This window comes from Dasypus novemcinctus, chromosome 22 (assembly GCF_030445035.2).
Source record: "Dasypus novemcinctus isolate mDasNov1 chromosome 22, mDasNov1.1.hap2, whole genome shotgun sequence".
NCBI classification, from domain to species: domain Eukaryota; kingdom Metazoa; phylum Chordata; class Mammalia; order Cingulata; family Dasypodidae; genus Dasypus; species Dasypus novemcinctus.
In genome coordinates, this window is record NC_080694.1 from 63749849 (window position 1) to 63776593 (window position 26745).

At 41.5% G+C, this 26745-nt stretch overlaps 1 protein-coding gene and 1 pseudogene across 2 annotated transcripts; both read right to left on the reverse strand.

The window, feature by feature from the left end:
• Window positions 1-211: 211 nt before the first annotated feature.
• Window positions 212-15254, reverse strand: ZSCAN31 (zinc finger and SCAN domain containing 31). Of its 2 annotated transcripts, none has more exons than XM_012531243.4 (4): window positions 15158-15254; window positions 3724-4198; window positions 2816-2960; window positions 212-2310 (listed from the first exon to the last, which is right to left on the reverse strand). In XM_012531243.4, exons 2-4 carry the CDS (start codon window positions 4102-4104, stop codon window positions 1529-1531), a joined length of 1308 nt encoding a protein of 435 aa, XP_012386697.1. In that variant the 5' UTR covers window positions 4105-4198; window positions 15158-15254; the 3' UTR covers window positions 212-1528. The 2 variants fall into 2 exon arrangements, with proteins under 2 accessions (XP_012386697.1, XP_004474232.1); XM_004474175.5 differs by having other exon boundaries at window positions 15090-15251.
• On the reverse strand, window positions 10317-26323 carry LOC101433851 (integrator complex subunit 13-like; annotated as a pseudogene).
• Between the last annotated feature and the right edge of the window lie 422 nt (window positions 26324-26745).

The window sequence follows — 26745 nt, forward strand, 5'->3', positions numbered from 1 at the left end:
ACTGAGAATCCGCATTTTAACAAGATCCCAGGTGATATGCAGGAGTACTAACATGTTATAATGTTATAAATAATAACATAGTATACAATAAATAACATGAATTTAGTTAATCGTTAGTTCTACAAATGAAATAGTCATAGAATATTAGAGTTTTTTTGGTATGGTCCCTATACTATAAGAAAAAAACAAATTTTATATGTACACGCATGCATACATACATACTTATTTTACTTTTTAAAAAATATAAACTTCACATGCCAAGAGAACAGACAAAGGTTTTGGAACAATATACTTTTAAATTGAACTTTCTTGAAAAATTTGACTCAGATTTTGACTCTGGAGAAAAGGACAGTGAGAATGTCAGTAGAGGCATTTAATACCCTATTTTAATTCTAACATATACTTACAATTCCACCTACATTCATCAGATTGTAATGTTATTTCTTATGTAAATCACAGTGCATGTTTATTGAGAACTAAGGTGTAAGTGATTTACAAGTTTGTGTTCACTTAATCTTCATAACAATCCCGATCTTCAAAATCTTCACAAAGGACGGTTTTGTTATGGCTCCTATTGTTACAGATAGGGAAACTGTGGCACAGGGGCATTGAAATAAGTTTGCCAAGGTTCCACAGTTCACAAATGTAAAGGCAGATCTTAACCCCAGTCAGTCTGGTGCCAGAGCATGGCTGTTTAACCCTGACAGTAAACAGCCACAGTTGAACAGCAAGCTGCCTGAGGTCGCAGACTCCTTTCCTTTAGAGCTTCAATGATCTTTCTTGCAATGGCACCCAAGAGGTAGTGGGAAGGGAATAATGCTGACAAAAAAGGCTATGAATTAAAGAGGTACACTGCAAAGAACAGAGGTTTTAAAGTATCATCTTATCAATTATTTAAAACAAAGATGGATACCCAAAATAAGGGAATACCTGCACTGAGAATTTGGAATTAAATATCAAACAGGACATAGCTTTCTAAACTGTCAAGAATACAAGTTTCAAACCAGAGATGATGCTGTTTGATTATTATGTCCTACTTTCTAAAGAAAGCACCAAAGAGGCTGTCTATCACATTCCCAGGGGAGACAATAGCAAAGGTTTCTGGTGGAAATGCAAACCATTCTTATTCCAAAAATTTTTGATGTGTTTAAAATGTAACTCTTACAGAAAAGACCCACTATTGAATATCCCTTGAACTTACCCAATCTTTAAAATTACACAGACATTTGTCTTTTACAGTCATTCAAAATTCAGTATTATTCATGAACAGCCCCTCCATAGCATTTATTTCCAGGTAGGGAGTGTTCCCTTTAAGGGGAATCACTGGAAAAGAACCACGGGATAGAGAAAGGGGAGCTACTCAGCAACCTCCCACACCCACAGACATACACTCAGGAGACGTTAGCACCTGGTTTGTAGACAAGCTACTCATTCCAAAGCAAAATGAATTTGATAAGAGCAGAATAAGACATTTGAAAATCTTACTTTCCAAGATAACCCCCAGTCAGAATCCCAGGGGTCCATGGAATTAATCCAGTTCAGCAACAGTATGGATTCTAAAATGTCTAATAAGGTTGCAGTGATGACTGAAGGCTTTTCCACACTCATCACACTCATATGGTCTCTCTCCAGTGTGACTTCTCTGATGTTTCATGAGGAGGGTTCGCCTGCTAAAGCTTTTACTGCACTGACTGCACTGATACGGTTTCTCACCAGTGTGAATTCGGAGATGTTGGAAAAGCCCAGCATTCTGACTGAAGGTTTTCCCACACTCATTACACTGATAGCGTTTCTCTCCAGTGTGTATCCTCTGATGCTGAACAAGGTATGAGCTCAGGCGGAAGGCTCTCCCACACTCTTCACAACCATATGGCTTTTCTCCTGTGTGGATTCTTCTGTGTCGAATGAGGCCATTGCTGGCACTGAAGGCTTTCCCACACTCTATACACTGATAGGGTTTCTCTCCAGTGTGGCTCCGCTGATGTTCATTCAGGCCTGACTTCTGGCTGAAGGCCTTCCCACACTCTTCACATTCATATGGTTTCTCCCCAGTGTGGATTCTTTGGTGTTGAATGAGGACGGAACTCTGAGTGAAGCTTTTCCCACATTGGTTGCATTTGTGACGTCTCTCTACATTGGGTTGTCCTTGCTGCTTTTCTACCCCGCTCTCATGTCTACAAGTTTCTCTGTACTTAGAATCCAGAGGAAGATCTCTTTGGAGTCTGCTAGATATATCTCCAAAATGTTCCATTTTTTTAAAGACTTCTTGCTTTGGTGCCAACTCCTTGTTTTCAGGTAGAGTTTCACCATCTGTAATAGTAAGTGGACCAAATAATGTCATCTCTTTCCTTTATGAAAGAGGGAAACCATTGGATGGGGAATAGGAAGATCCATATCAAACATGTTCTAGGAATGCAAAACTGGCAGCATAATGTAAAGAGGGATTAAACAGGTATATTAAGGCAAAAAGCACTGCAGAAATGGCCAGAGGGGATCGCCCAGAGAAGATAACAGTCCCGGAAAGGATGTATCCCGATATAGAGCATTTTAATACAAGCTAAGCACTATTTTGTTTTACTTTTAAACTTATTAAATCCTTAAATGACCCATGAGAGAGGGACTATAATTATCCCCATTTTACAGATATATAAACTGAAGATTTAGGGAGATTAAATGACCTACCCAATGTCAGAGTGCTAGAAGTAGCAGTGCTTAAACTCCAACCTAGGCAGTCTGGTCCCAGAGTCCACGGTCTTAGTTATTGCTCTATACTGACCACCAGAGATCCCCTGAATGGACCTGTCAAAGCCCTTACCTTGTACTTGAAATTTGTGGGGGCTGAAAGAGTCACATTTGAGCTGGGTCACCATGAGCTGAGTGACTGTTGATTCCTGTTTGGCCTTCTGAAGTGCCACATCCTCTGAGAGCACTTTGGACTGTACATGTTCATGATCTGGAGGCTGGAGGCAGGTAGGTATATTTGGGTTCATAAGAGGAGGACTACAGGAGCTCAAGCTAAAACTCAATGAAAGAGATCTTACAGAACTATATAAAACATTTCCTAGAGAGATGGCACAATGCAAGGACCAGTTTCATTCCACATCCAAAGGGGAAAGGGCAAAGCAAGAGTGGTCAAATGTGGTGTGGTGGTTTAAAATATGTCGACAAATTCTTTGGTACTCCTCCCCTCAAAAGGTGGAGCCTAATCTCTCCCCCTCTTAAGTATGGGCTATATTTAGTGGCTCATTTCTACTAAATAGAATGTATGGCAGAGGTAACACATTCTGAGACTAGTCCAAAAAAAACATTATGGCTTCATCTGTGTTCTCTCTGAGGGAAGCAGCTGACATGTTATAAGGACACTAGAGCTGCCCAAGGGAGAGACTTAATGGCAAAGAATTAAGCCGTCCTGCTAACAGTTAGCGAGGGAACCCCTACCAGCAACCATGCAATGAGCCATCTTAGAAATAGATCAACCCGAGATAACTGCAGTCATGGACATCTTTGCTACAACCTCATGAGAGATGCTCCTAAGTAATTTCCAAATTCTGGACTCACAGAAACTGAGATGATGTTTCTTGTTTTAAGCCATAAAGGTTTGAGGGTAATTTGTTATGCAGTAATAAATAACTAGTATATGTGGCTATCACCAACTAACCAGAGTCACCAAACTTTATCATTAGTTTGTATTCAATATCTAGGAACCCATCTTCCTCCTCTCACCTGTTTCCCTGGCTCACTAAGCTCTTGCTCCAGATCTTCGACGACAGCCACTGCCTCCTCCCCGCTCTCTGGATTGTGCTCTCTCACCCAGGCCTGGAGCTCCTCGGGTAGGATAATCAGGAACTGCTCCAACACCAGAAGCTCTAGAATCTCCTCCTTGGTGTGTGTCTCTGGCCTCAGCCACCGATGACAGAGCTCCCGCAGCCGGATAAGTGCTTCTCGGGGACCAGGAGTTTCTTGGTAACAAAACTGCCTAAAAAGTTGGCGGTAGGCCTCCTGGCCAGAAAAGCAATTCCCTTGAAGGTAGGTTTCTTGGTCCCAGGTAGGGTCTTCCTCCACTTTCACAATCTTAAATCCATCCTGTTCTTCTGTTGAAGCCATTCTGAGATTAAATAACTCAGAAGGATCACTTCTGCTTGGGGTGAAGGGCAACTAAGATTTAAGATTCCCTGATTTAATCTTCTTCAGGATATACCTGATGATAAAAAATAGTATATTAACAGGAATAAATAAAAAACTAGTGGAGTTTTTAAAGTAAAATATGGGAACAATGAATAGCACGCTATCACTTATGTTTTCTTAAAAAGTTATATATAGTACATTGTGAATGTAATTAGCAGCACTGAATTATATATGTGAATGTGGCTAAAAGGAGGAAAATTTAGGTCATACATATGTTACCAGAATAAGAAATTTTTAAAAATTCCATAGGACTGTACAACACAGTGTACTCTATCATAAATAATGCACTATAGTTAATAGTACAATTATTAAAATGTTTTCATGAATTATAACAAATGTACCACACTAATGCAAGGTGTTAATAGATTGGTATATGAGAATGCTATATTTTATTTATTTTGTGTGTGATACTTGTGTTACCCTACAACTTCTCTCATAAAAATTTTTTTAAAATACAAGAAAAAATGGTTTTAAAGGATGTAAAACAAAATCAGATCTGTCAATAAAAATGGTTATCTGAACCTCAACCTCAAAATTCAGCACTGTAGGCTCCCAGAAGGAAAGGTAGGCCTGATCTGGCAGACCAGATGACCCTTCCTATGGCCCCATGTGAAGCCAATCCCTGCCCCTCTGCCCTCCACAGCTCTTTTTGCCAAGTTATGAGAACCAGCATCAAATTAGTCTCTACAATAATTTGAGGAGAGGAATATTTGCCAGTTTATCAATTAACACCTTTTCAGTCACACTCTACATGATTCTGTGATGAGAGAAGTATTTATTTATAGCTAGAACAGGAAAGCTTTTAGCTCTGGAATGTGGTGACAGCATACTCAATAATGACCCTGTGTGCCTGGATTTTCTACCTCTTTGGGTTCTGATAGCAGTGGCTTTTGATGATGTAGTAATAGATTTCACCCAGGAAGAGTGGGCCCTACTTGGCAGATTCAAAAGACAGCATCAGACATCTGAACTCGCCTGCTCTGGACTTGAAGATCATGCAATCCTCTCAGCAATGAACTAACAATCTATGTTCAGGGCGTCAAACTGCAAATTATATGTGATTTCCCCATTGGAGCAAGGAGACAAGTGTGGAGGCAAGGTAGACGATTTCTCCAAGGCAAGAGTTCACTTGAGCTCCAGGAACCTATGCTTTAATATGAGGGGGAGTCTTGTAAGTGGGAGTACAAGACTTCAGCAGGGAAAAGAGGCTTTGAAAAATAAGGAATGATACCCATGCAAAATATCTGCAAGGACATACCCACTACCATGTCACTGCAGAGATTTCACACTGGAGAGGAACATCCTGAATGTAAAGATTTTGCAGGTTGCCACAGACTTCCCCAAAGACCCAATATATATTAACTCATACGTTTAAGAAATCCTGTATCACCAATCAATGTGAAAAAGCCCTCAGTGAATAGTCATCATTTAATCGATTTGAGCAAATTCACATTGTAGGTAAACTATACGAATGTTTTCAATGTGGGAAGGCCTTTAGTTTTCACTCTAAACTTAGACACCTCGAGAAAATTCACATATATTTATATATATATATATAAATGTAATAAATGTGGGAAAAGAGTAAACAAAAAAAAAAAGAAAGAAAATAAATGTGGAAAAGAATGCCAAGAGAACACTGACCCTTATAGACACCAATACTCACATTGAAGACAATATAAATCCAGTGAACGTGTGAAACAACCAGATTGCTAATTTTCATTCCTATAAAAAGAACTCAAATAGGAGAGAAACAACTATGTCTGTAATCAGTGTGGAAGGGCCTTCAGTTATCCTTCATCCTTCAGTCAACCTGAGCAAATTTACGTTGGAGAGAACTATATGAATGGTACATGTATGGGAAAGCCATTGGTCAAAAATCTGCCTTAATGTGACATGAGAGGACTCACAGTATAAATATATCAAATATAGAATGGTCTTGAGCCACAGCACTAAGCTTATATATGTTTAAAAACTAGAAAAAGGGTGAAGCAGAGTACCCTGTTCTCAATATTATTAACATTAATAGCTCCAATTCTAAACCCTCCCTGTAGCTATATACTTTGTAGTACCCTCCCACTGTGACTCTGGGATCAACCATGTGACTTGATTTGGCCAATGTGATATCAGCATTTGTGATGAAGTAGAGGCTCGAAAAGTACTTGTGTGACTGGGTTTGCTTGTTCTTGTCCTCTGCAATTGCCAGGAGCAAGGTATGGCCAGGCTAACCTTTGAACGACAAGAAACATGTTAACAGAGCCAAATCACCCTGGTGGAGCAGATACAACCATCCTAGGTCAGCTAATAGCCAATCTACCAGACAAGCGAGCCCAGCTGAGATCTGCAGAGTTTTATGGCCAAACTACAATGGATCACCACAAGCCCTCCCCTTTTCTCCCTCCGCCTTGAGTGAGTATAAGTGAGCCCTGCCCACCCCAGATCAGCTGCACCCCATAGACTCATGTGCTAAATAAATGTTTATTGTTGAATGCCACTACCATTTTGTGGTTGTTTGTTACACAGCATTATAATGACAACAGACAACTTACACAAAGGAGTAGTCCTTTGGGAGGGGGACTGAGAACATGGGAAACAAGACAGGAAGGGAAATTTACTTTTCATTGAATACCCTTCTGTACTTTTTCTGATTTTTATACCATTTAAAATAAAGTACTTACTACAAGAAAATAAATGAACAAATAAATGATTATAGTGATTTAAAGGCCTGGTAGACAATATATGGTAACTTTAAGGGGAGAATAGGGTATATAAAACTAGCTAGAATATCAGCTAATGTTAGATGAGACCTATAATAGAGGCCTCAACCGAATATACACGGAGGAAAGAACAGGGGAAAAGTAATTGTGACTAGGTGTGGAGCAGTAAAAGACTGTGGCTTAGGAACAAGTACTTTTGAATTAGGCCTAAATTTTAGGCCCTAAAATAATGAACAGGAATTTGTAAGGCAGAGAAAGGGAGATGGGAGGAGATTTGACATCACTGGCCAAGCAAACAGCATGAGCAAAAGTAGTTAAGGGTACAATTGCAAAGAATAAAAAGAAAAAAAAAGGGTACATTGCATAGTGGCTCTAAGGGCTGGCAGGGAGTACTGGTGGCTGAACTATAGAGGGTGGGGTGTGGGCAAAAATGTACAACAGGACTAAACATTATTATATGATAATTAAGAGACTTCAATAGTTTTATTTCATGGCCATAGGTTAGATCTCTACTTTAAAGGAACACTGAGTAAGATTCAGGGAGGAAGTGGTAAGACTATGTGGTAGAGTTTTGGCAGTTTTCACAGTTTTTCATTGTTGGGATGTTTAATTATACACTGGTATAATGTTTATTTTACTGTAGTAGTAGTAGGACTGAGTTTTTATATGTCTTTGTCCCTGTGTTAATAGCATCATTTATGTTTAAGAGCATCGTTCAGAAGTTTTTCAGTTATGATTTATTGGCGAGAAATGTATTCATTCCATTCATTTAAGCATTACCTGCCTACCAGACGCCATTCAAGTGTGGGGTGCATAAGGCAAAACAGTGAGAGGAAGCAGACATGGTCTACCTTTGTGGGATTTACTGTGGGAGAGACAGACTTTAATACAGTATTTACATGAAATTGTTGCAGTGTGAGAACAAGGAGAGTTACAAAGATCATGGGTCTTATTCTTCATCAGTGTTCAGGGCCAGTTGTGTTTTTTTTTACTGCTTTCTACAGCAGCTGGGTATTAGGTTTTTTGATATTTCAGTCCAAGAAGACTGAAAGTCTGAGAATTTTTAAGTGTGAATTTGCATTAGGCTTCCCATGGGATTAGATTTACAGGTCAAATGTATTCTTTGAATACTGATTTTGATTCTGTACCTTAATACTACTAAGAAACCATGGAGATAGTCTTGGTTTTTTGTGTTTTTTTGTGGGTGGGTGGGTTTTTTTTTTGGGGGGGGGTTGGTATCAGGGCTGGGGATTGAACCCCAGACCTCTTAAGTGGGAAGCCAATGCTCAATCACTCATTCATATCAGCTCCCCTGAGTTGGTTTTTTTGTTTGCTTGCTTTTGTTTGTTTGTTTGTTTTTAGGAGGCACCAGGGACTGAACCTGGTAGCTCCCATGTAAGAAGCGGGTGCTCAACCACTCACACCACATCCACTTCCCAGAGACAGTTTTTTGTTTTGTTTGTTTTGTCTGACATGAGCCCCATACCTAGTGGAGCTGCAGCTGTGCGGTAATGGGTCTACAAGCAGTCAGGGAGAGCCTAGAATTCAACCTCTGAGGGTTAAAGAATCTCAAGGTAGTCTGTCTCAGGCTCAAGGCTTCATACCTGGAGCTGTAGTTAAGATCCACCCTTATGAAAAGGTCAGAAAAATAAAAAATCATAGAGTACTGACTTGGGCTATGGCTTTCCCATAAGATAAGGCCTAGGAGGCAAGGGAAGGATCAGCCTCAGTACCAGAAAATGGACCCAGCAGTTGCTGGCTCCAGACTGGGTCTGTTCCACCCCAATAAGCCCTGAGGGCAGCAACACCAAAACACTGGTTTTGAGACCCAGACTGAAAGCAGAGAGGCCCTGGCGGAGCAAAACTGATCGACTGGGAGCAGTGAGCATAGGCAGGAGAAAAACAGAAATCTAAACAGAAACCTTCCCACCCAAAATAAGCCTACAACCTAAGTTCCAAAACACATGAAGAAATCTAACCCTAAGAAAAATAACAATCAGAACTGAAATTCATTCCAGATGAAATTTATTTTATAATTTGAAGAATCTTTAAAATAAGTGATTTAAGAAAAAATTTTTTTAAATAAGTGATTTTGGGGAAGCAGATGTGGCTCAAGTGATTGGGCTCCTACCTACCACAGGGGAGGTCCCTGGTTTGATTCCCAGTGCCTCCTAAAGAAGACAGCAAGCTAGAACAATGGGCAGGCACAACAAGCTGATGTAACAAGATGACACAAAAAAAAGACAAGATGACACAAGAAAAAAACGTAATGAGAGATTCAACAAAGCAGGGAACAGAGGCGGCTCAAATGATTAGGTGCCTCCCTCCCACATCAAAGGTCCTGGGTTTGGTTCCTAAAGAAACAAGGAAGACAAATAGACACAGCAAGTGCAAACAACAAGGGGATGTGGAGAAATAAATAAATAAATAAATAAATAAATAAATCTTAAAACTAAAATAAATGATTTTGAAAAGTGTAAGAAATAATGAAAACAAAACGGAAAAAGTCAATGTCAGGTCAGTGTTAAAAAATAAATGCTAGAAACCTTAGAAATATAAAAAAAAAACTTTGATATTTAAAATGCATTAGAGGATAAACAACAAAATGGACACAACTGAAGACTAACTTAATGATTTTTATGACAAGCCTAGAGACTTTACTCCAACTGCAGCCAGAGATGAAAAATGTGAAAGAGCAGTTAAGAAGAAAGGACCTATATTAAAAGAATCCAACATTAATGTAATAGTAACTCCAGAAGATGAGAATGGAGGGAATGACTAAGAAACAATATTTGATGAGGAAATGTGGGACAGCAAGCCTCCCTAGGCACGGCCAGCCCCGGCGGAAGGCAGACGCGTAGCCTGGAGCCAGGGGTCAGGGTGGCTGGCACGGGCGCAAGCCCTCAGGCTGCCCAGGCCTACTACAGGGCGGCTGGAAAGGGCGGCCGCGTCCTCAGCCGGCACGGGCGTGACGCCCTCAAGCCCGCCCAGGCACCAGCAGAGGCTGCGCCCATGACCTCCCGCCTAAACGCAACATCTGGTCGGCCCCTGCCACTCCGCCCTTCTCCCTCCCCTCCCTCTCCCGCTCCCTTCCCCCCACGCAACTGCCTTGTTCTCTATTTCCCGCCACAGCCTAAGAAGCTCAAGCCCCAGCAACAGCAATAGCCAATCCCCTGCCACCACCTCTGCCACCTCAGGTACCAGCCTTCTCCCCTAGCAAATACACCCCCGTCCCCCGCTGCGCAAACGCCTACTCCTCCCAGCACCCCTCCCATCCTTGCAGTTCCCTGTCTTCCCACAGCCAATCCTTGCCGCGGGTCTCCCCAGCACGCCTTATAGGGCATCCCAGCAAGAGCTCCGCCCGGCCCCCGCGACAGCCCTGTATAACCTGTGTACATCCCCGAATAAACGGCTCTGTTACAGCTCCGCAAGGGTGTCTCGCCTCCTTCGTCCCCGCCGCCCTCCACACCTTGCAGGCCTCCGCCGGAGACTCGCCAAGTCTCCCGCCTCGCCCTCGCCTCCGGGAAGAGTCGCCTGCCGCCTCGCCCTCGCCTCCGGGAAGAGTCGCAGGCCCACTGCCGCCCGTCCCTCGGCCAGGCTCAGACCGCCGCTGCCGCAGGAAAAAAATTAAGAATTTTCCAGAAGGGAAAGCAAAACATCTCAGATGTGCACACCTAGACATACTGTGGTGAAACTGCAGACTATTGAGAATAGAAAGACTATCTTAAAAGCTACCAGAGGAACAGAGACAGATTACCTACAAAGGAAGCATGCAATATCAGCTACAGCTCATTAACAAAAATATAGTTCAGGATGCCATCAAAATGAGGGAAACAACTGTCACTCAGAATTTTGGTCAGGGTTATGATAGGGAGAGGACATTTGTGAGGCTACCAAGGTGCTAGGAATGTTCTTGATTACTGCATGATTTTCACTTTGTAAAAATTCATCACATGTTGTTTTTAGTTTCCTAGGCTTTAGTTTTTAGTTTCACCATAGCAGAAATCATGAAATAGGTTGGCTTAAACAATGGGAATTTAGGTTACAGTTTGAGGCCAAGAAAATGTCCAAATTAAGGCATCATCACGGTAATGGTTTCTTCCCAAACACTGGCTGCCAGCGATCCCTGGCTTCTCCACCAGAGGGCAAGGCACACGGCAGCTTCTGCTGGTCTCTCCCTTCTCTTCCCAGTTTTGTGGCTTTAAGCTTCTGAGTTCCATGGCTTTTTCTCTCTCTCTGTATTTCTTTCACTTATAAAGAACTCCAGTAATAGGGTTAAGTTTCATCCTGAATAAAGTAGGCCACACCTTAACTGAAGTAGCCTCATCAAAAGATCCTACTTACAATGGGTTAATACCCACAGGACTGGATTAGATTTAAGAACTTGATTTTATGAGGTACATATAGCTTCCAACCACCACACTCCACCCTCTGGGTCTCAAAAAGACATGTTCTTAACAACATGCAAAATACATTTATTCCATCACAATATCCCCAAAAGCCTTAAGTCATTTCAGTAACAATATTAAGTACAAAGTCTCAGCAAAATTGGTTATAGGTGGGGTCTGTCCTGGGACACAACTCCTCTCAGGCTGTGAACCGTGACACCTACATAACAAGCTATCTGTTTCCAATATACAATGGAGGGACAGGCATAGGATAAATATTTCCATTTTGACAGGGAGAAATTAGAAGGAAAACAGGGGTTATAGGTCCCAGACAATGTCAAAATCCTGCATGGTATACTCAATTAGATATCAAGGTCTGAGAGTCATCCAGGGAAATGATATTTTGTCCCCTGGGCCTGATGGAGCAACAGCCCTACCCTCTGCAAGTCTTGTGCAGCAACCACTCTCTCTCCAAACACTGGGTTGAAGGCTCCATCCTCTTCAAGAATCAGTATGGTGGTCAGACTCTCCTCAAATGGTAGAGCACAAGTACCAGCCTTGTCAGTCACTGAGGCAGTGGCCAGACTCTCCATCATCCCTGGGCCAAAGGCTCCACCCTCTTAGAACAATAGGTATCAGCACTCTCTCTGAACAACAGAGGGGAAAGGCAGCCCTCTCCAAGCTTCAGGGCATACTCACCCTTTCCCAGATGGGTGGCTGTGCTCTCTTGGCTCAAGATGTCTTCAGTCCAGACCTCAGCTACTATGATCCGTTGAGGTCATTTTTCCTTCAACCAGTCCTTTTTAGTACAAGCTGGCAGTGGTTCCATTTATACATGTGTTAGCAGCCAAAGGGGTGCTGATGCAAAAAACCAGAAATCTGTTGGCTTTTATAAAGGGTATTTATTTGGGGTAGAAGCTTACAGTCATAAGCCCACAAAGCATAAGTTACTTCCCTCACAAAAGTCTGTTGCCGCATGTTGATCTAGATGGCTGCCGATGTTCAGCCTTTCTCTTCCTCTTAAGGCTCTGTGGTCCCAGCTTCTTCCAGTATCAGCTGTAGGCTGGGGTAAGTCTCATCTCTCCTGGGGATCATTCCTCTCTGGGCTCAGCTGCTCTCTTCTCTCCACAAGGTAGACTATCAGGCTCTCTCTCTTCCCAGGGCCTCTGCCATGTGTATGGAGCAGTCACTATTCCTCTGTGTTCTCCTATGTGTTTACTTCCTGGGATTCCAGCATCCAAAAACTCCAACTCACTCCTCTGCTATGTAGTTTTGTCTGTGAGTTCCGGCCCACTGAGGGACATCCTACTGATGTGGCCCAGTCAAAGCCTTAATCATAATTTAATCAAGTAAAAGTGAAACCTCTGAATCTAATATAATCTAATATGCCCAGAGGAACAGGCCAATTCACAAATATAATCCAATATCTATTTTTGGAATTTATAAATATCAAACTGCTACAATACAGCTCTCACAAAAAGTTGTTTGTTGTTGTTTGTAGTACACAGGGGTCCAAACCATCAGACAATAGGACTTTCCACAAATCCTTTCTGGATAACTGCATTTCCAATCCTGACTTGAAATCAAATGGCTGACTGGATGCATGTTTAATTAAACCCTCACATGGAGCACTAGTCTCTGAGGACTAGCTTTGCAGAAGCTCAGAATTCTCCAAACCATCAATTTCTTTGTGTGTGTGTGTGTGTGTGTGTGTGTGTGTGTGTGTGTGTGTGTGCCCATGAGTTCAATTTTGAGCTTAACCCCTTTCTCTCACATTTTACTGCAAGGAGAAACTAGGCTGCACTTTCCATTCTTAGCTAGGAAATCTCAGCTAAGTCCAAGCTCATTGCTTTTAAATTCTGCCTTCCACCCAACACCAAGTTCAATCAGAACTCAAATTTGCCAAGTACTCTGCCACTTTAAAACAAGGATTGCCTTTCTTCCAGTTTCCAATAACACATTCACAATCTTCTTCTAAGGCCACATGAGAAGTACCTTTAGCATCCAAATAGTCTCTTCAAAGCAATCTAGGCCTTTTCTATCAAGCACCTCACAATTCTTCTAGCCTCTACCCATAACCAAATTACAAAGCCTTTTGTGGGTTTTTTGTTTTGTTTTTGCTTTGTTTTTAACATTTTTGGTATTTGCAATTGCAGCACTCCACTCATCTGGTACCAAAATCTGTTTTAGTTTCCTAGGCTGCTCAAAGCAGATACAATGAAATGTGCTGGCTTAAACAATGGGAATTTATCAGCTTACAGTTTGAGGTCAAAAGAACGTCCAAATCAAGGCATCATCAAGGCAATACTTTCTTCTCAAAGACTGGCTGCTGGCAAGCCTTGGCTCCTCTGCCATATGGCAAGGCACATGGCGGTATCTGCGGGTCCCTCCCTTCTCCACCGAGTTTCATTGCTTTAAGCTTCTTGCTTCTGTGGCACTCTCTCTCTTTCTCTCAACTCCCTCCCTATCTCCATTCATACCACTTATAAAGAACTCCAGTAATAAGATTAGGTCCCACCTGAATGAGATGGGCCACAACTTCACAACTTAATTGAAGTAGCCTCATCAAAATATCTTACTTACAGTGGGTTTAGAGCCAGAGGAATGGAATAGATTTAAGAACATGTTTTTCTAAGGTACATACAAGCTTAAATACATCATATATGGAAACATAAAACGTGCACTTTTCTAAAGATATAATGTCATAATTTTGGATGTGTACTGCTGGAAGAAGAGAACTCATCCTAAATTCAATATTTAGTTTCTACACATTATCTGAAAGTCAAAAGGGAATTCACAAATATTTACTCTAAGTGCCTACTATGTGTCAGGAAGCACATACATGATTTTTAAAATGACTGAAACAAATGCAGAGTTTGCTAATACATCCTCATCTTCACTGAATTAAAAACATGCCAGAGGGAGCACAAGTGTGCATTTTAAAAATTAGCTTCAATGTATTTAGGAACAGCAACAAAGAGATAGTGAAAATCATAAACTACTGGAGTTGTAAAATAAATCCTAAAGGGTGACTGCAATGATAAAGAAATACAGCAAGGGCTTAAATACCAAGAGGAAACAGACAACACAGAAATAGGGATACTCTACAGAAGGAATGGCGGGATCTCCTCTTCAACAAGGCAATGGGATGGGGGAAGGGAAGAGGTAAGCAGCATTGTTCTGGGATGAAAGAGTACAGATGGCCATACACAATGAGTGGTCTTTGGATCTTAGTACAGACCACTGCAGAAGGCATTTGTGGGACAACTAGGGAAAATATGAAAATGAATTATGTGTTAGATATCAGGGAAGTGAGTCCACTTCTTGTGGTTATTTAGGAATTATCCTTAATTTTTAGAGATGTACATGGAACTATCTAGGGTTGACAATTTATTTTAAACCGTGAAGGAAAAAGAAATGTGGCAAATACTAAATGACGTTAACAATTGTTACATAGAAAAAAAAAGTATATGGGACTTCATTATACTATTCTCCTTCCTTTCCTGTGTTTTGAAACTTCTCGTAAAACTAAAAAATTATATATTTTTTTCATGCCAAGAGAAGAGACTGGGCCAAACAGAGAAGGGGCCCCGAGCCCAGATTGGCAGCTGGCGGGACAGAAGCCTGCCCTGCACCCGCTTCCCTCGCCCACCTCTCACCTCTCGTCTCGTCACAAGCCCCGCCCCCTGCAGGGGTCTCTCTGTCCACCGTACCGGGACCTCCCACCACGCCCCCACCCCGCCGTTGGCAAGGAATGTGCCGGCGCAGGGGGGTCGCGCCTGCGCAGAAGTCCCCGTCCAACCTGCTCCAAGGCACGAACATAAAATCTCCGCGGGGCCCAGCGGGTCCGGTCCGGGACCTCAGACTCACCGTCTGCGCCCAGGGAAGCTCCAGATCCGCTCGCTGGCGGAGTCGCGATACCCGGACAGCCGAGGAACCGCAGACGCCGGAAGTGCGTCATCGTTCTGCGACCAGTCGCCGAAAATAGGGCGCTTTTTCCGCCCTAAGAGTTTTCTTCTACTCACTAGGAAATCCGGCGGTTGCTCCTTTCTTATCACCTTATTACAAAAACCCGATCCCGAAATCCCAGCCCGATAGGTGTGAAGAGAAATCCCAGTGAGGAGTTTCTGTGCGGCCGAGCGTCTCCCGACCTCAGGGAGTCAGGTGGTCATAGAAACACAGAACAGCGCCGGAAGGGATTTCATCACCCGGGCTGATGGTGGTGGTGGGTACGAGAATACAGAGATTCAGGAGACGTGGACCCGATAAACAGGCAACTGCATAAAACTGGTTTGCATGGGAAATGAAACGAAATAAGATGAAGTAAAATTAATAAAAATGTGCAAGAAATTTAAATCTCTTCAGTGTGTTCATGTGATTCACTTATCTTCATTAGATCATCAAAAAATCCAAGAACCTATTCACTGTGCTATTCAAAACTTAGCTTTTCCTCTTAATGAACTACTGCTATGGTATAATCTGAAATGGGTTATAATTTCCTTCTTGATGTCAGAATAATTTGTTTTGATTTTATTGGTTTTGTTTCTCACATTCCAATAAAAAATTATTTTTGTGTAGTTTATCATCTTCTTGAGTCGTTTGAAAATATCTTTACAAATTGCAGTGTAAATGGCATATATCCTCTTACCATAACCCCAAATTGCCTACGACTATTTCATTGCAAGCCAACAAGAAGAAAATATGAGGGAAGGGGAGTCAAAATTGAAAAGAAAGGAAAAAATCCACAATGTTTTTAAGCACTTCTTGCTAAAATATATAACCTTTGCAAATTTTACAAGCATATGAAACTTGTGAACCCGTTGCTAGGGCCACCCGAGGGCCTTCAAAGAGATATGTGGAGCAACTTACATTTCATTAACCTAACAGTAAATCTACCTCAGAACAAATGCCGCGATGGGAATAAATGGGACTAATCTAGTGGTTGTTCTAGGAATTACAATATACATCTTTAATTTGGAAATAATGTTGCATTACTTCATTCTTCACTCTTCACATTTCACCCTTTACAATAGAAACTTAAAACAGTAAATGTCTTTTGTTTGCCCATTTCTTGTGATGCTACTGTCATATATTTTCTTTTATTCTTTTTTCTCATATTTTAATGCTACATTTTATAAACACCATTAAAATGATATTAGTTTTGCTTTAAATGGTCATTTATTTTTGAAGGAAATTACAAAGACTAAATCAAGAATTTTATATTTACATACGTATTTATCATTTCTGATGCTTTTCATTCTTACTCGTAGATCTGACCTTCCACCTATCATTTCCTTTCAGCTTGAAGTTCTTCCTTTTGTTTTGTTTTGTTTTGTTTTGTTTTCAGTGCAGATCTGCTGGAGATGTATTTTCTCAGGTTTCATTTGACTAAAAATGTCTATTTTATTGTTATTTTTGAAAGATACTTTCCCTGAATCCACAATTCTGGGTTGATAGTTTTTTATCATTTAATCTTTCAAGATATAATTCTGCTCTCCATTGGCTTACATTGTTTCTGAGAAGTCATCTATCATTCACATCATTGTTATATATATATATAGGAGAATATATATTGTTCTATATGTATATATGCAATGGCTCTTCTTTCTCTGGTTGCATTCAAGATTTTCTCTTTGGTTTTGAGCAGTTTGATTTACCCAGGCTTAATTTCCTTTGTATTTATTCATCTTGGAGTTCACTGAATTTCTTGGATTTGGATATTGATGTTTTTCACCAAATTTGGGGAAGTTTGACCATCACTTCAAATTTGTTCATGTAGTTCATGTTCGCCAATTACATGACTGTTAGACCATTTAAAAATGTCCACAGGTCACTGAAGTTTCTATGGATCTGTCTTCTAGTATACTGACTGTTTATTCACATATCTCCAACCTGATGTTAGTCCCAACAAGTTCTTTTTTTTTTTTCAGATACTTTAATTTGGCAAAGAGAAGCCTAAGAATTTTTTTTAAAAAATCATTTCCAGAGGAACACCCTTTACCATAATATAAATTTGTGTGATTTAAGACAGATCTGAAAGGTATATTTTTCACATATGTGCCAATTTTAAAATTAGTGCAAAAAAGATAAAGTTAGCCGAAATATTTTCAAAATGTAAAAACCAGTCCAGGGACCATAACTATACAATCTTGCTATAAAAATACTTATACCAAATGCTACACAAAATATTTATGCAATATACTAAATTTAGTTCCTCAGATCACTCTTTCCTGCCAGCTGGCTTCTCCATTTTCTGTGGTCTCCATCCCATTTTCCTCTTTAAGATGTTGATATAACTCAGCTCTATAATTAACAGAGTTCAGATGTCCAGTAAATTCCTCATGTTTCCTGGAATTGGTGGTATTGATTCTATTACTCCATAGGATAATAAGGACACTGGCCCTTTTGATTTGTCCACTGGTGGAGTTTCATCCATTTCAACAAGAAGCTTCTTATTTGGAGATTCTGAGGAATTGAGAGCATCATTTATAATCTCTGCTTCAGCCAACTCTTCTTTTCCACGTTCTAAATTATCTTTTTTTTTTTTAATTTATTACTCTCCTCCTCTAACCATAGGCCAGTAACATGTGTTTTTCTAACTGATCCTTTGCTTATTACAAAGGCATCTCAAGACTTCCATCAATTTTATATCTGGAGTCTGGAAAAGGACTTAATCTGTTTTCCCTCAAAAATTCACCAAAATCTGTAATCTGGTATCTGTAACTCTTCTTCCACAGCCTTCACTAATTGAAGGAGGGTGGAGCAGTTTGATATGGTTATGAATTCCAAAAATAGATATTGGATTATGTTTGTAATCTGGCCCATACCTGGACATGATTAAATTGTGATTAGGGCTTTGATTGGGCCACATCATTAAGGCTTTGAGTCCCCACCCCTTGGTGAGTGGGGACTCACAGATAAAAGGCATGGCAAAGGACAGAGTGAGGGTTTTTGATGTTGGAGTTTTGATGTTGGAGTTCGATGCTGAAGCCTTAAGTTGGAGTCCTAGGAAGTAAGCCACAGAGGAAAGAGAAGCAAGTCCCAGGAAGAGAGGAAGCCCGAGCCATGGAAGAAGCATGCCCTGGGAAGAACAGAACCCTGAACCTAGAGAGGAGCAAGATCCTGGAAGGGAGTAACCCAGGAAGCCTGAACCCTCACAGACATTGGCAGCCATCTTGTTCCAACACGTGAAAATAGACTTTGGTGAGAGAAGTAACTTATGGCCTGGTATCTGGAAGTTCCTACCCCAAATAAATACCCTTTATAAAACCTAACTGATTTCTGGTAAATATGCATCAGCACCCCTTTGGCTGACTAATACAGAGAGTCTTTTAGAATGGATCGAGAACTGCTAGGGACATGCAAAAATATTTCTCCTACATGGCTACTAAGGATATGACTAATGGCTTTGGAACCTGACTTTTGTGGTTGTTCCAATAAAACAGAATGACCATTTAGAAAAAAATTAGTAAGGCAGGAGAAAGGTCTACTATTTACATCTACAGGTGAAATCCGATAAACTCCAGTGCAATATTTTAATTCTATATTATTTATCCTTGGCGTGCACCACTTTAATGTTATTGTTTCTTTAAATGAGGCTACTCTACTGCTGCCACCTAAGTGGGTATCAGTACTCTTTAGGAAATCTACATGTGCATCTTTGTGATGAAGTATTTCCACATCATAACTGGCAGATGTATTTGCATGCTGTTCTTTCTTCACTGGAATATTTGTATAGTAGTTGAAGCCAAGTCAAAATGCTGTTGTACTAAAATATTCAATGTGGTAGCAAGATGCCATCCTGCATGAGCACTGTGGACTTTGCTAGTTAAAACTGGGGAGGAATCTTTTTCAGGACGATCAGACACAAGGCTGTCTTCACCACCTGGGTAGGCATAGAACAGGACTAACCCACACTTCTCAATCTGCATGAAATGATCTGAATTTGCAGCAAGCTTGTTATGCTTGTGAGTTGTCTCTTGGGCACAGTCCTCAAGCATTTGCACATCGCTATCACTTTTTGCATTAGTAACACAAATGATCCTTCCTCTATTTCCAACACGTTCTGCATTCTCCCTTAGGAGCATGGGAGCCTCATATTAGTACTCTGTAATTTTGCAGAGGGTTTCCACTGCTGCAACTAGCCCGCGCAGCATACTGAAGCACTTCAGGTCTGCATGAAGTTTAGGAGGCCCAACAGCAGCTAACACTGCCATCAGCTCTGCAAATTTTGGTCCTCTTGAGCCCAAGAATTTAAAACATGTGCTCCAGAGTCACTCACAATGAAATTCGCCAACTTTTTGAAAGGAAATGTATCATACATTATTCTACAATAGGCCATGGAAGATTCTACCGAACAGGTGCACAATGACTTAGATATGGGAGCCAGAGGGATGATTCCTTGGGTCCTACTTACCAGCATGTCAGATTCCACATGCAGTCTGCATGATTCTGCCATGGAGGGGCAGTGATCTACAACAAAGACTGTTTATGAGAGGCAGAAAAAAAAATCTTCGTTTTAACTTTCTTATCTGGTCCTGCAGTGGAAAGGAACAGAGGTTATGGAGCACAGCCCCTCTGGAGAAGGCTGCTGGCCGGGTGAGGAAGGTCAGCTCAGAGTCCACAGTGTTTGCTACCGCAGAGAAGGGACCAGCTTTCCCGCTCACCTCCCAGCACATCGGTTCTTCCCAGACTTTCCAGATGCCCCAGCTCGTGCACACACTCAGGCTCCTGCGTGCGCAGAAGGCTGGTCGATAGCCACGCAAGCTCCCTCTCCAGGCTGGTGGGCTAGACGCCAAGCCGCGAACCAAAAGGGAAGAGCGCGGAGCCAAGGAGAAAGAAATGCCCTTGACCCTCAGTGTTTTCTACCCGCTGCTTTTTCCCGTCAGTGACCGGAGAGCCTCCCCAACAGCGAAGTACCAACCACAGCACCGGCTAACAGCCACGGCCCCCGAAGCGCAGGGCCCTCCCACCCGCTCTCCCCTTCTCGGTTTCTCTACCCAGACCCGTTTCCTTCAAGTTAATTTTTAGTTTAAGATAATGTACTAAGAACTAGAATTTCCCAGCTAGTTACTCTTTTGTAGTTTTGATTTCTCTTCCAAGATTTCCCACCTGTTCACTCATTAACACGATTATTTTCCTTAAAATTTTTGAACATTTATAAAAATTGCTGCTTTAAAGTCTTTGTCTACTAAGTCAACATTTAGGTTATCTCTGGGTCTTTTCTACATACTTCTTGAAGGAGGTAGGTTATGGGGCCATTTTTGCATTTTTGCATGTCTAGACATTTTTATTATAAATTGGACATTGAAGATAATGTGTTATAAGAATTATGGTGTATGTTTTCTTCTTTTAACGATTTTTGTTCTGGAAGGCAGTTAATTTACTGATAACTCTCCTTGATCCTAAAGAAGCTTCATTTTAGGTTTTCTTAGGGAGGCTATAAAGAAGTTCTTACTCAAGAATAGTGGACCTTACTCAAGAATAGTGGACCTTACTCAAAAGGCCTAGCCTTTTGATGTTGCAGGTAGGCACAATATTTGACTGACAAGTGGCTTATGCTGATATAGGGGTCAAACCTAGGTAGCCAAGATAAAAGATGAAAACAAAAGAAGAAAATCTGATCAGGGACATAAGCAGCTTCTAACCACAGGGTGAAATAAACTCCACAGAATTAATTCAACAAAATCATTTAGAAACATAAATAAACAAGCACATAACAATGACAACCCTGGGGAAGGAAGAACCAGTGTCCTCCAGGGTTGCTACAATATATTTTCTCAAATATCCAGTTTTCACAAAACATATTATGAAACATGCAAAGGACTGGAAAAGTATGACTCATTTACATGGGGATAAATTAGGCAATAGAAACACCCTTTAAACCACCCAGATGGTGGTTTTTGTGGACAAAGACTTCCAAACAACTATTATAAATATGTTCAAAGAACTAAAGGAAAACATGACAAAAGAAAATGTCTTTTCAAATAGAGGATATTAATAAAGAGATGGAAATGATTAAAAAGAACTGAATAGTTTTTTGTGATCTATGTATCTTTTTTTTAAAAACAGCAATTTAATAAAAAAAATTAAAATAAAAAAAAAAGAACTGACTAGGAAGCGGATGTAGTTCAGGAGATGAGGCTAGCACCTACCATATGGGAGGACCCAGGTTCAATCCCTGGGGCCTCGTGGTGAAAAAGAAGAAGAGAAAGCATACCTGTGTGGCAAGCCAGTGCCTGTGTGGCGAGCCGAGTGCCCACACAATGAGCCAAGTGCCCACATGGTGAGCTGAGTGCCCACACAAGTGCCCACATGGCAAGCAAAGTGCCCACATGGCGGGCTGAGTGCCTGTGTGGTGAGCCAAGCACCCATGCAAGTGCCTTTGTGGTGAGCCAAGTGCCCATGTAAGTGCCTGCATGGTGAACCAGTGCCCATGCAGTGAGCCGAGTGCCCAGGCAAGTGCTCACGTGGTGAGCTAAGTGTCCTTGTGGTGAGCCCAGTGCCTGCATGTGTGCCCACTTGGCGATCCAGTGCATGCATGGCCAGCCGAGTACCCACACAGCAAGCCTAGTGCCAGTGCGTGAGCCAGTGCCTGTGCAAGTGAGTCATGTAGTAAGATGAAGACGCAACAAAAGAGACAAAGAGGAGAGTCAAGGTGAAGCACAGCAGAGACCAGGAACTGAGGTGGCTCAATTGACAGGGAAACTCTCTCCACATCAGAAGTCCCCAGGATGGAATCCTGATGAATCCTAGAGGAGAAAGACAAGAAGGGAAGACAGGAAGAGAAATAGATACAGAAGATCACACAGTGAATGGACACAAACAGCAGAAATCAGCAGGGTGGGGGTGGGGCAAAAAAAAAAAAAAAGAACCAAATGGAAATTCAGGACTTGAAAAGTACTAGTGCAGTTCAGTAGATTTGAAGTGGCAAAAGAAAGAATCAGCAAACATAAAGACAGATCAACGAGATTATTCGGTCTGGAAAACAGAGAATTTAGGATAGGGATATTAGATCAAAGCACTCAGAAGTCTTGAATCTCTCCATTCTCCGTACTTGCTGGTCCTGCAGAAGTATTCCGTGCCTCCCTGATAAGAGCTAATCATCCCTGCTTGGTTGAAGATGATGCAGAGCCTCTGCTTTAAAGACAGAATGTACCCTCTCAGTATCCACCCCTACCTTCACAGATAGCCACGGGCCAAATCTGAAGGTCTCGTCACAACAAAACCCAAATGGGGAAGAACTAGATCTGATAAGGGAAAGTGACTATATGCCAAAGGAACTGCAAGACCTAGCCAACATGCATTGTCAGGAGCTAGGAGCATATATATGGGATTGGATCCTGAGAGAGCTGGATCAAGGGAAATGGAATACAAAGTTGGATAAGGAAGAGTGTATCAATCTGGAGGCACTTTCCCATGATGTGGGATTTAATGCTTTGGCAAGGGCCTGGGAGATGGTGCTAATACACTGAGAATTTGGCACTTGAAAGCATGGTTCCACTTATATTGAGAACAGACAAAACTAAACTTTGGTGGAAAAAAATCAGAAGAGTTGTTGTCTCTGAGAATGGTGGGGGAATTTCTGGGAAGTGGCATGAGGTAACTTTCTTTGACGACAGTAATGTTCTCTAATTTGATAGAGGCTTAGATTACAGAGGTGTAGGCATTTGTGAAAACTCAGTGAATGCATATTTAAGATACATACATTTTATATTTTCTGTAAAATTTTATCTCAGAATAAAAGTGCTATAAAGAAACATTGAAATCTATGATATGTATGCTGAAATGTTTAGGAGGAAGTGTATTGATGATATCTGCAATTTACTTTGATATACAACATGTTAAGGAAAATGAGATGGATTGATAGAGAGAAGACTAGATATATGATAAATCAACCATAGTCCAATATTAATTGTAGAATCTAGGTTTGTGAGTATATGGTGTTCACTATAGATTTCTTCCACTTTTTCTGAATGTTTGAAAATGTTCATAATAGAATGTTGTGGGGAAAAAAGCAATTGTGCACAGTAAGTGAAGTAGAAATACAGCGCTGCTGTGGCGAATGGTGGAGACAGGTGTCAAAATGCTCAGAGAAGTGAGCATGCTAGACTGAGCATACTATGTAAGGTCAGAAAGTCTGCCAGCTGATTATAATCTAAGCTTACAAAACAATCAGGCATAATGTGCAGAATTCCCATTCATCATCCCTCCACCAACACCCTACATTATTGTGGAACATCTGCTACAGATTATGAAAGGACATCATCTAACTATTGCCACTAACAATCCACACACCCCCTACTACCTTTTCATGAGGAAAGACCCTTTGATGCTACACCAAATGTATATGGTAAGGATTCCCCCAATCCTTCCACGAAGGGATCTATATAAATGCCCAGGGCATTTATTTGGTTAAATGTACACTAGAGAAAGGGGAAATACTCAAACACTTTTAAGACTGATTGACACAAAGTCTGAGTTGACACTGGTGCTTTAATACCCAAGGCATCATTATGGTTCCTTGTTAGCACGTGGGCACATGGAGGCCAAGGAATAAATGAAGTACTGACCCAGATCAGGGTCATGTTAGATACACAGAGACCCTCTGCCTGCATTGGTCATTTTCCTTGTCTATGAATGGGACATATGACAGTTACTTGAGAGTTGAAAGAACTACACATTGACCCTTTGAGCTGTGGGGTAAGAGCTATCATAGTGGAGAAAGCCAACTGGAGGCTTCTGAAATTCCTACATCTGCCACAATCATGATAATAACTTTTTTCAAAAAGAATAACAGCACAAAAGAGAGGTTAATGTCCCCTTAAGACAAAAAGAATGCAAGGGCCCTCACATTCCCATCTTTAAGTCACCAGTCTGGACCCTATAAAAACTAGGCAGATCCTGAAGAATGACAATTAATTATTGCAAGCTCAACCAAATAGTAGTTCCAGTTCAGCTACAATGCCAGACATATTTTCTAGAACAGATTATCATGGCTGCAGGTACATAAAATGCAGTTATTGATCAGGTAAATGTGTTCTTTTCCATCTCTCTTGAAAAGAAGAAACAGGAGCCATTCGTGTTTGCATAAGATGGACAAAAGTGTACATTTCTGTTTGTTTCCTAGGTACTATGTGAACTCTCTTGTTCTCTATCATATTATAGACAATGTCCACAACCCTAAGGGCATCATATTGGTTCATTCTATTGATGATATGTTATTCAGACCACATAAGAAAAAATGACAATATTTTGGAGGCCTTGGTAAGATACATGTGCTCTAGAGGGAGGGAGAGACACACAACAACGATTCAGTTGCTAGCCACATAAGTGTAGATTTTAGATGTCCAGGACATTCCAGGCCATCCTCTCTAAAGTAAAAAGAAATTATTGCATCTCACACTTCCATCATTAAGAAGGAAGGAAGACACCTGGTTTGCTTCTTCAGGTTCTAGAAGCAGCATAGGTTACACATGGGAAAAATTCTGACCCTTTTTACTGAATGGCAACAAAGCTGCCAGATTTGAATTGGTTTCAAGGCAAAAAAGGATGTATGACAGTGTAGCAGTTTAATATTACTGATGCATGCCAAAAAGAAATACTGGATTATGCTTGTAATCTGATCTGTACCTGGGCATGATTGAGTTATGATTAGGGCGTTGAGTCCCTACCACTTGGTGAAGAACGGAGTTGAGGGTTTCTGATATTGGAGTTTGATGCTAAAGACTTAAGCTGGAGCCCTGGGAAATCAGCATGCAGAGGAAAGAGAAGCCAGTCCCAGGAAGGAAGGAACTTTGAACCCAGAGAAAAGCAAGCCCCAGGAGCATAGGAACGTAGGAACCCAGGAACCCTGAACCCTCGCAGATGTTGGCAGCCATCTTGCTCCAAATAGACTTTGGTGAGGGAAGTAACTTATGCTTCATAGTCTGGTATCTATAAGCTCCTACCCCAAATAAATACCCTTTATAAAAACCAACCAATTTCTGGCATTTTGCATCAGGACCCCTTTGGTTGACTAATACAAATGGTTTTACAGTTATTGCAAGTATTCCGTCTGGAAAACACTCTGGGCGGAGTTCATAACAAGCCCTAATAAAAGAATCACAACCTAGACCTCTATGGCTCTGGAGCAATGCTAGAACATCCATAGTGAATTATACCTCTTTTAAAAAACACCTCCTTGTATACTACTGGGCTGTGGTAGAGACAGAGCACCTGGCCAGAGCTGCCCATCATGAACAGTTCTGTCAGATACACCAAGATGAAGCAATGGTCTATCATAAGATGGGAGTTGGATGTTCAGGATTGGACATGGAGAGGGCTGGAGCACAAGTCAGCTGTCTGAGTAGGTTGCCCACACTCTTGTTATTCTTCTCCTTTGCACTAGCTGAGCCTCTCCCTCAGCTTACCCTTATGGCTTTTTGAGTATGTGGCGGTGGTGGTTGTGGGGAGGGTCCTCGTCATCAATTGACAGAGGAAAAATGCAGAGTTTCAGGCATGGATGAATTGACTTGGTATGTCAGGGCAAGCTGAAAATGGATAGCAGCTGTTTTAGGCCCATCTCAAGTGTGGCCCTGAGAATTAGCAGTCAGGTGAATTCCACCCAGTGGGCCGAGCAGAGACTTGGTCGCCTATTGGATGGAAAGAATGGCCACAGGTAAGAGTACATATACGTTCATGGACAATGGTGAATGTCGTGGCTTATTTGAATGGGGCCTGGAAGAAAAGAGATCAGAAGACTGAAAACAAGAAGGTCTGGGGAAAAGGCATGTGGATGAACTTATGAGAGTCAGAGAAAGTTTGAAGATCTTTGTATTAAATGTGGAAGTCCATCACAGAACATCTGTGGAAGATATAATGGGTGAATAAGCAGACAAAATGACCCAGCTGGTTTGTATCAGCCAGCCTCTGCCACTGACCACCCCAGTGGCCTCATGAGCACAGTGGAAAGGATCGCAGGAAAGGAAGCTTCTTGTGGGCCCAAAGCATGAATTCCCTGTCACCAGCCGTGTCCAGTTCCTGCTGAATGCCCATTTTCTGGCAGAAATTAATATTGAGTCCTTAATGTGGTACCACATCATGAGGGGACCAATCCCATTTGAAGGCAAGTGATGATAAATAAGACCTCTTCTGTTTTAGTTTGCTGAGCTGCTCAAAGCAAACGACATGAAATGCATTGGCTTTAACGATGGCAATTTCCTAGCTTACAAGCTTACGATTTTAAGGCCGAGAAAAATGTCCAAAATGTGTCATTATCAGGCAACAGTTTCTTCCCAAACTGGCTGCCAGTGACGCTGGACTCCTTTTTCACCTGGCAAGGCATCTGCTGGTCTCTCCCTTCTCTTTCAGCTTTCATTGTTCTCAGTTTCTTGCTTCTCTGGCTTTTTCTCTCGATGTCTGAATTAGGTTCTCCTGTAAAAGACTCCAATAAGAGAATTAAGACCCACCCTGGGCCA

What these genes read in the sequence shown, in the direction of transcription:
- ZSCAN31 (XM_012531243.4), bottom strand. Translation starts at nt 4,104, where the DNA reads ATGGCTTCAACAGAAGAACAGGATGGATTTAAGATTGTGAAAGTGGAG. An exon ending in TTAGTGAGCCAGGGAAACAG is followed by an intron (nt 2,961 to 3,723) that starts GTGAGAGGAGGA and finishes ACCTGCCTCCAG; the next exon opens with CCTCCAGATCATGAACATGT. An exon ending in CCACAAATTTCAAGTACAAG is followed by an intron (nt 2,311 to 2,815) that starts GTAAGGGCTTTG and finishes TTACTATTACAG; the next exon opens with ATGGTGAAACTCTACCTGAA.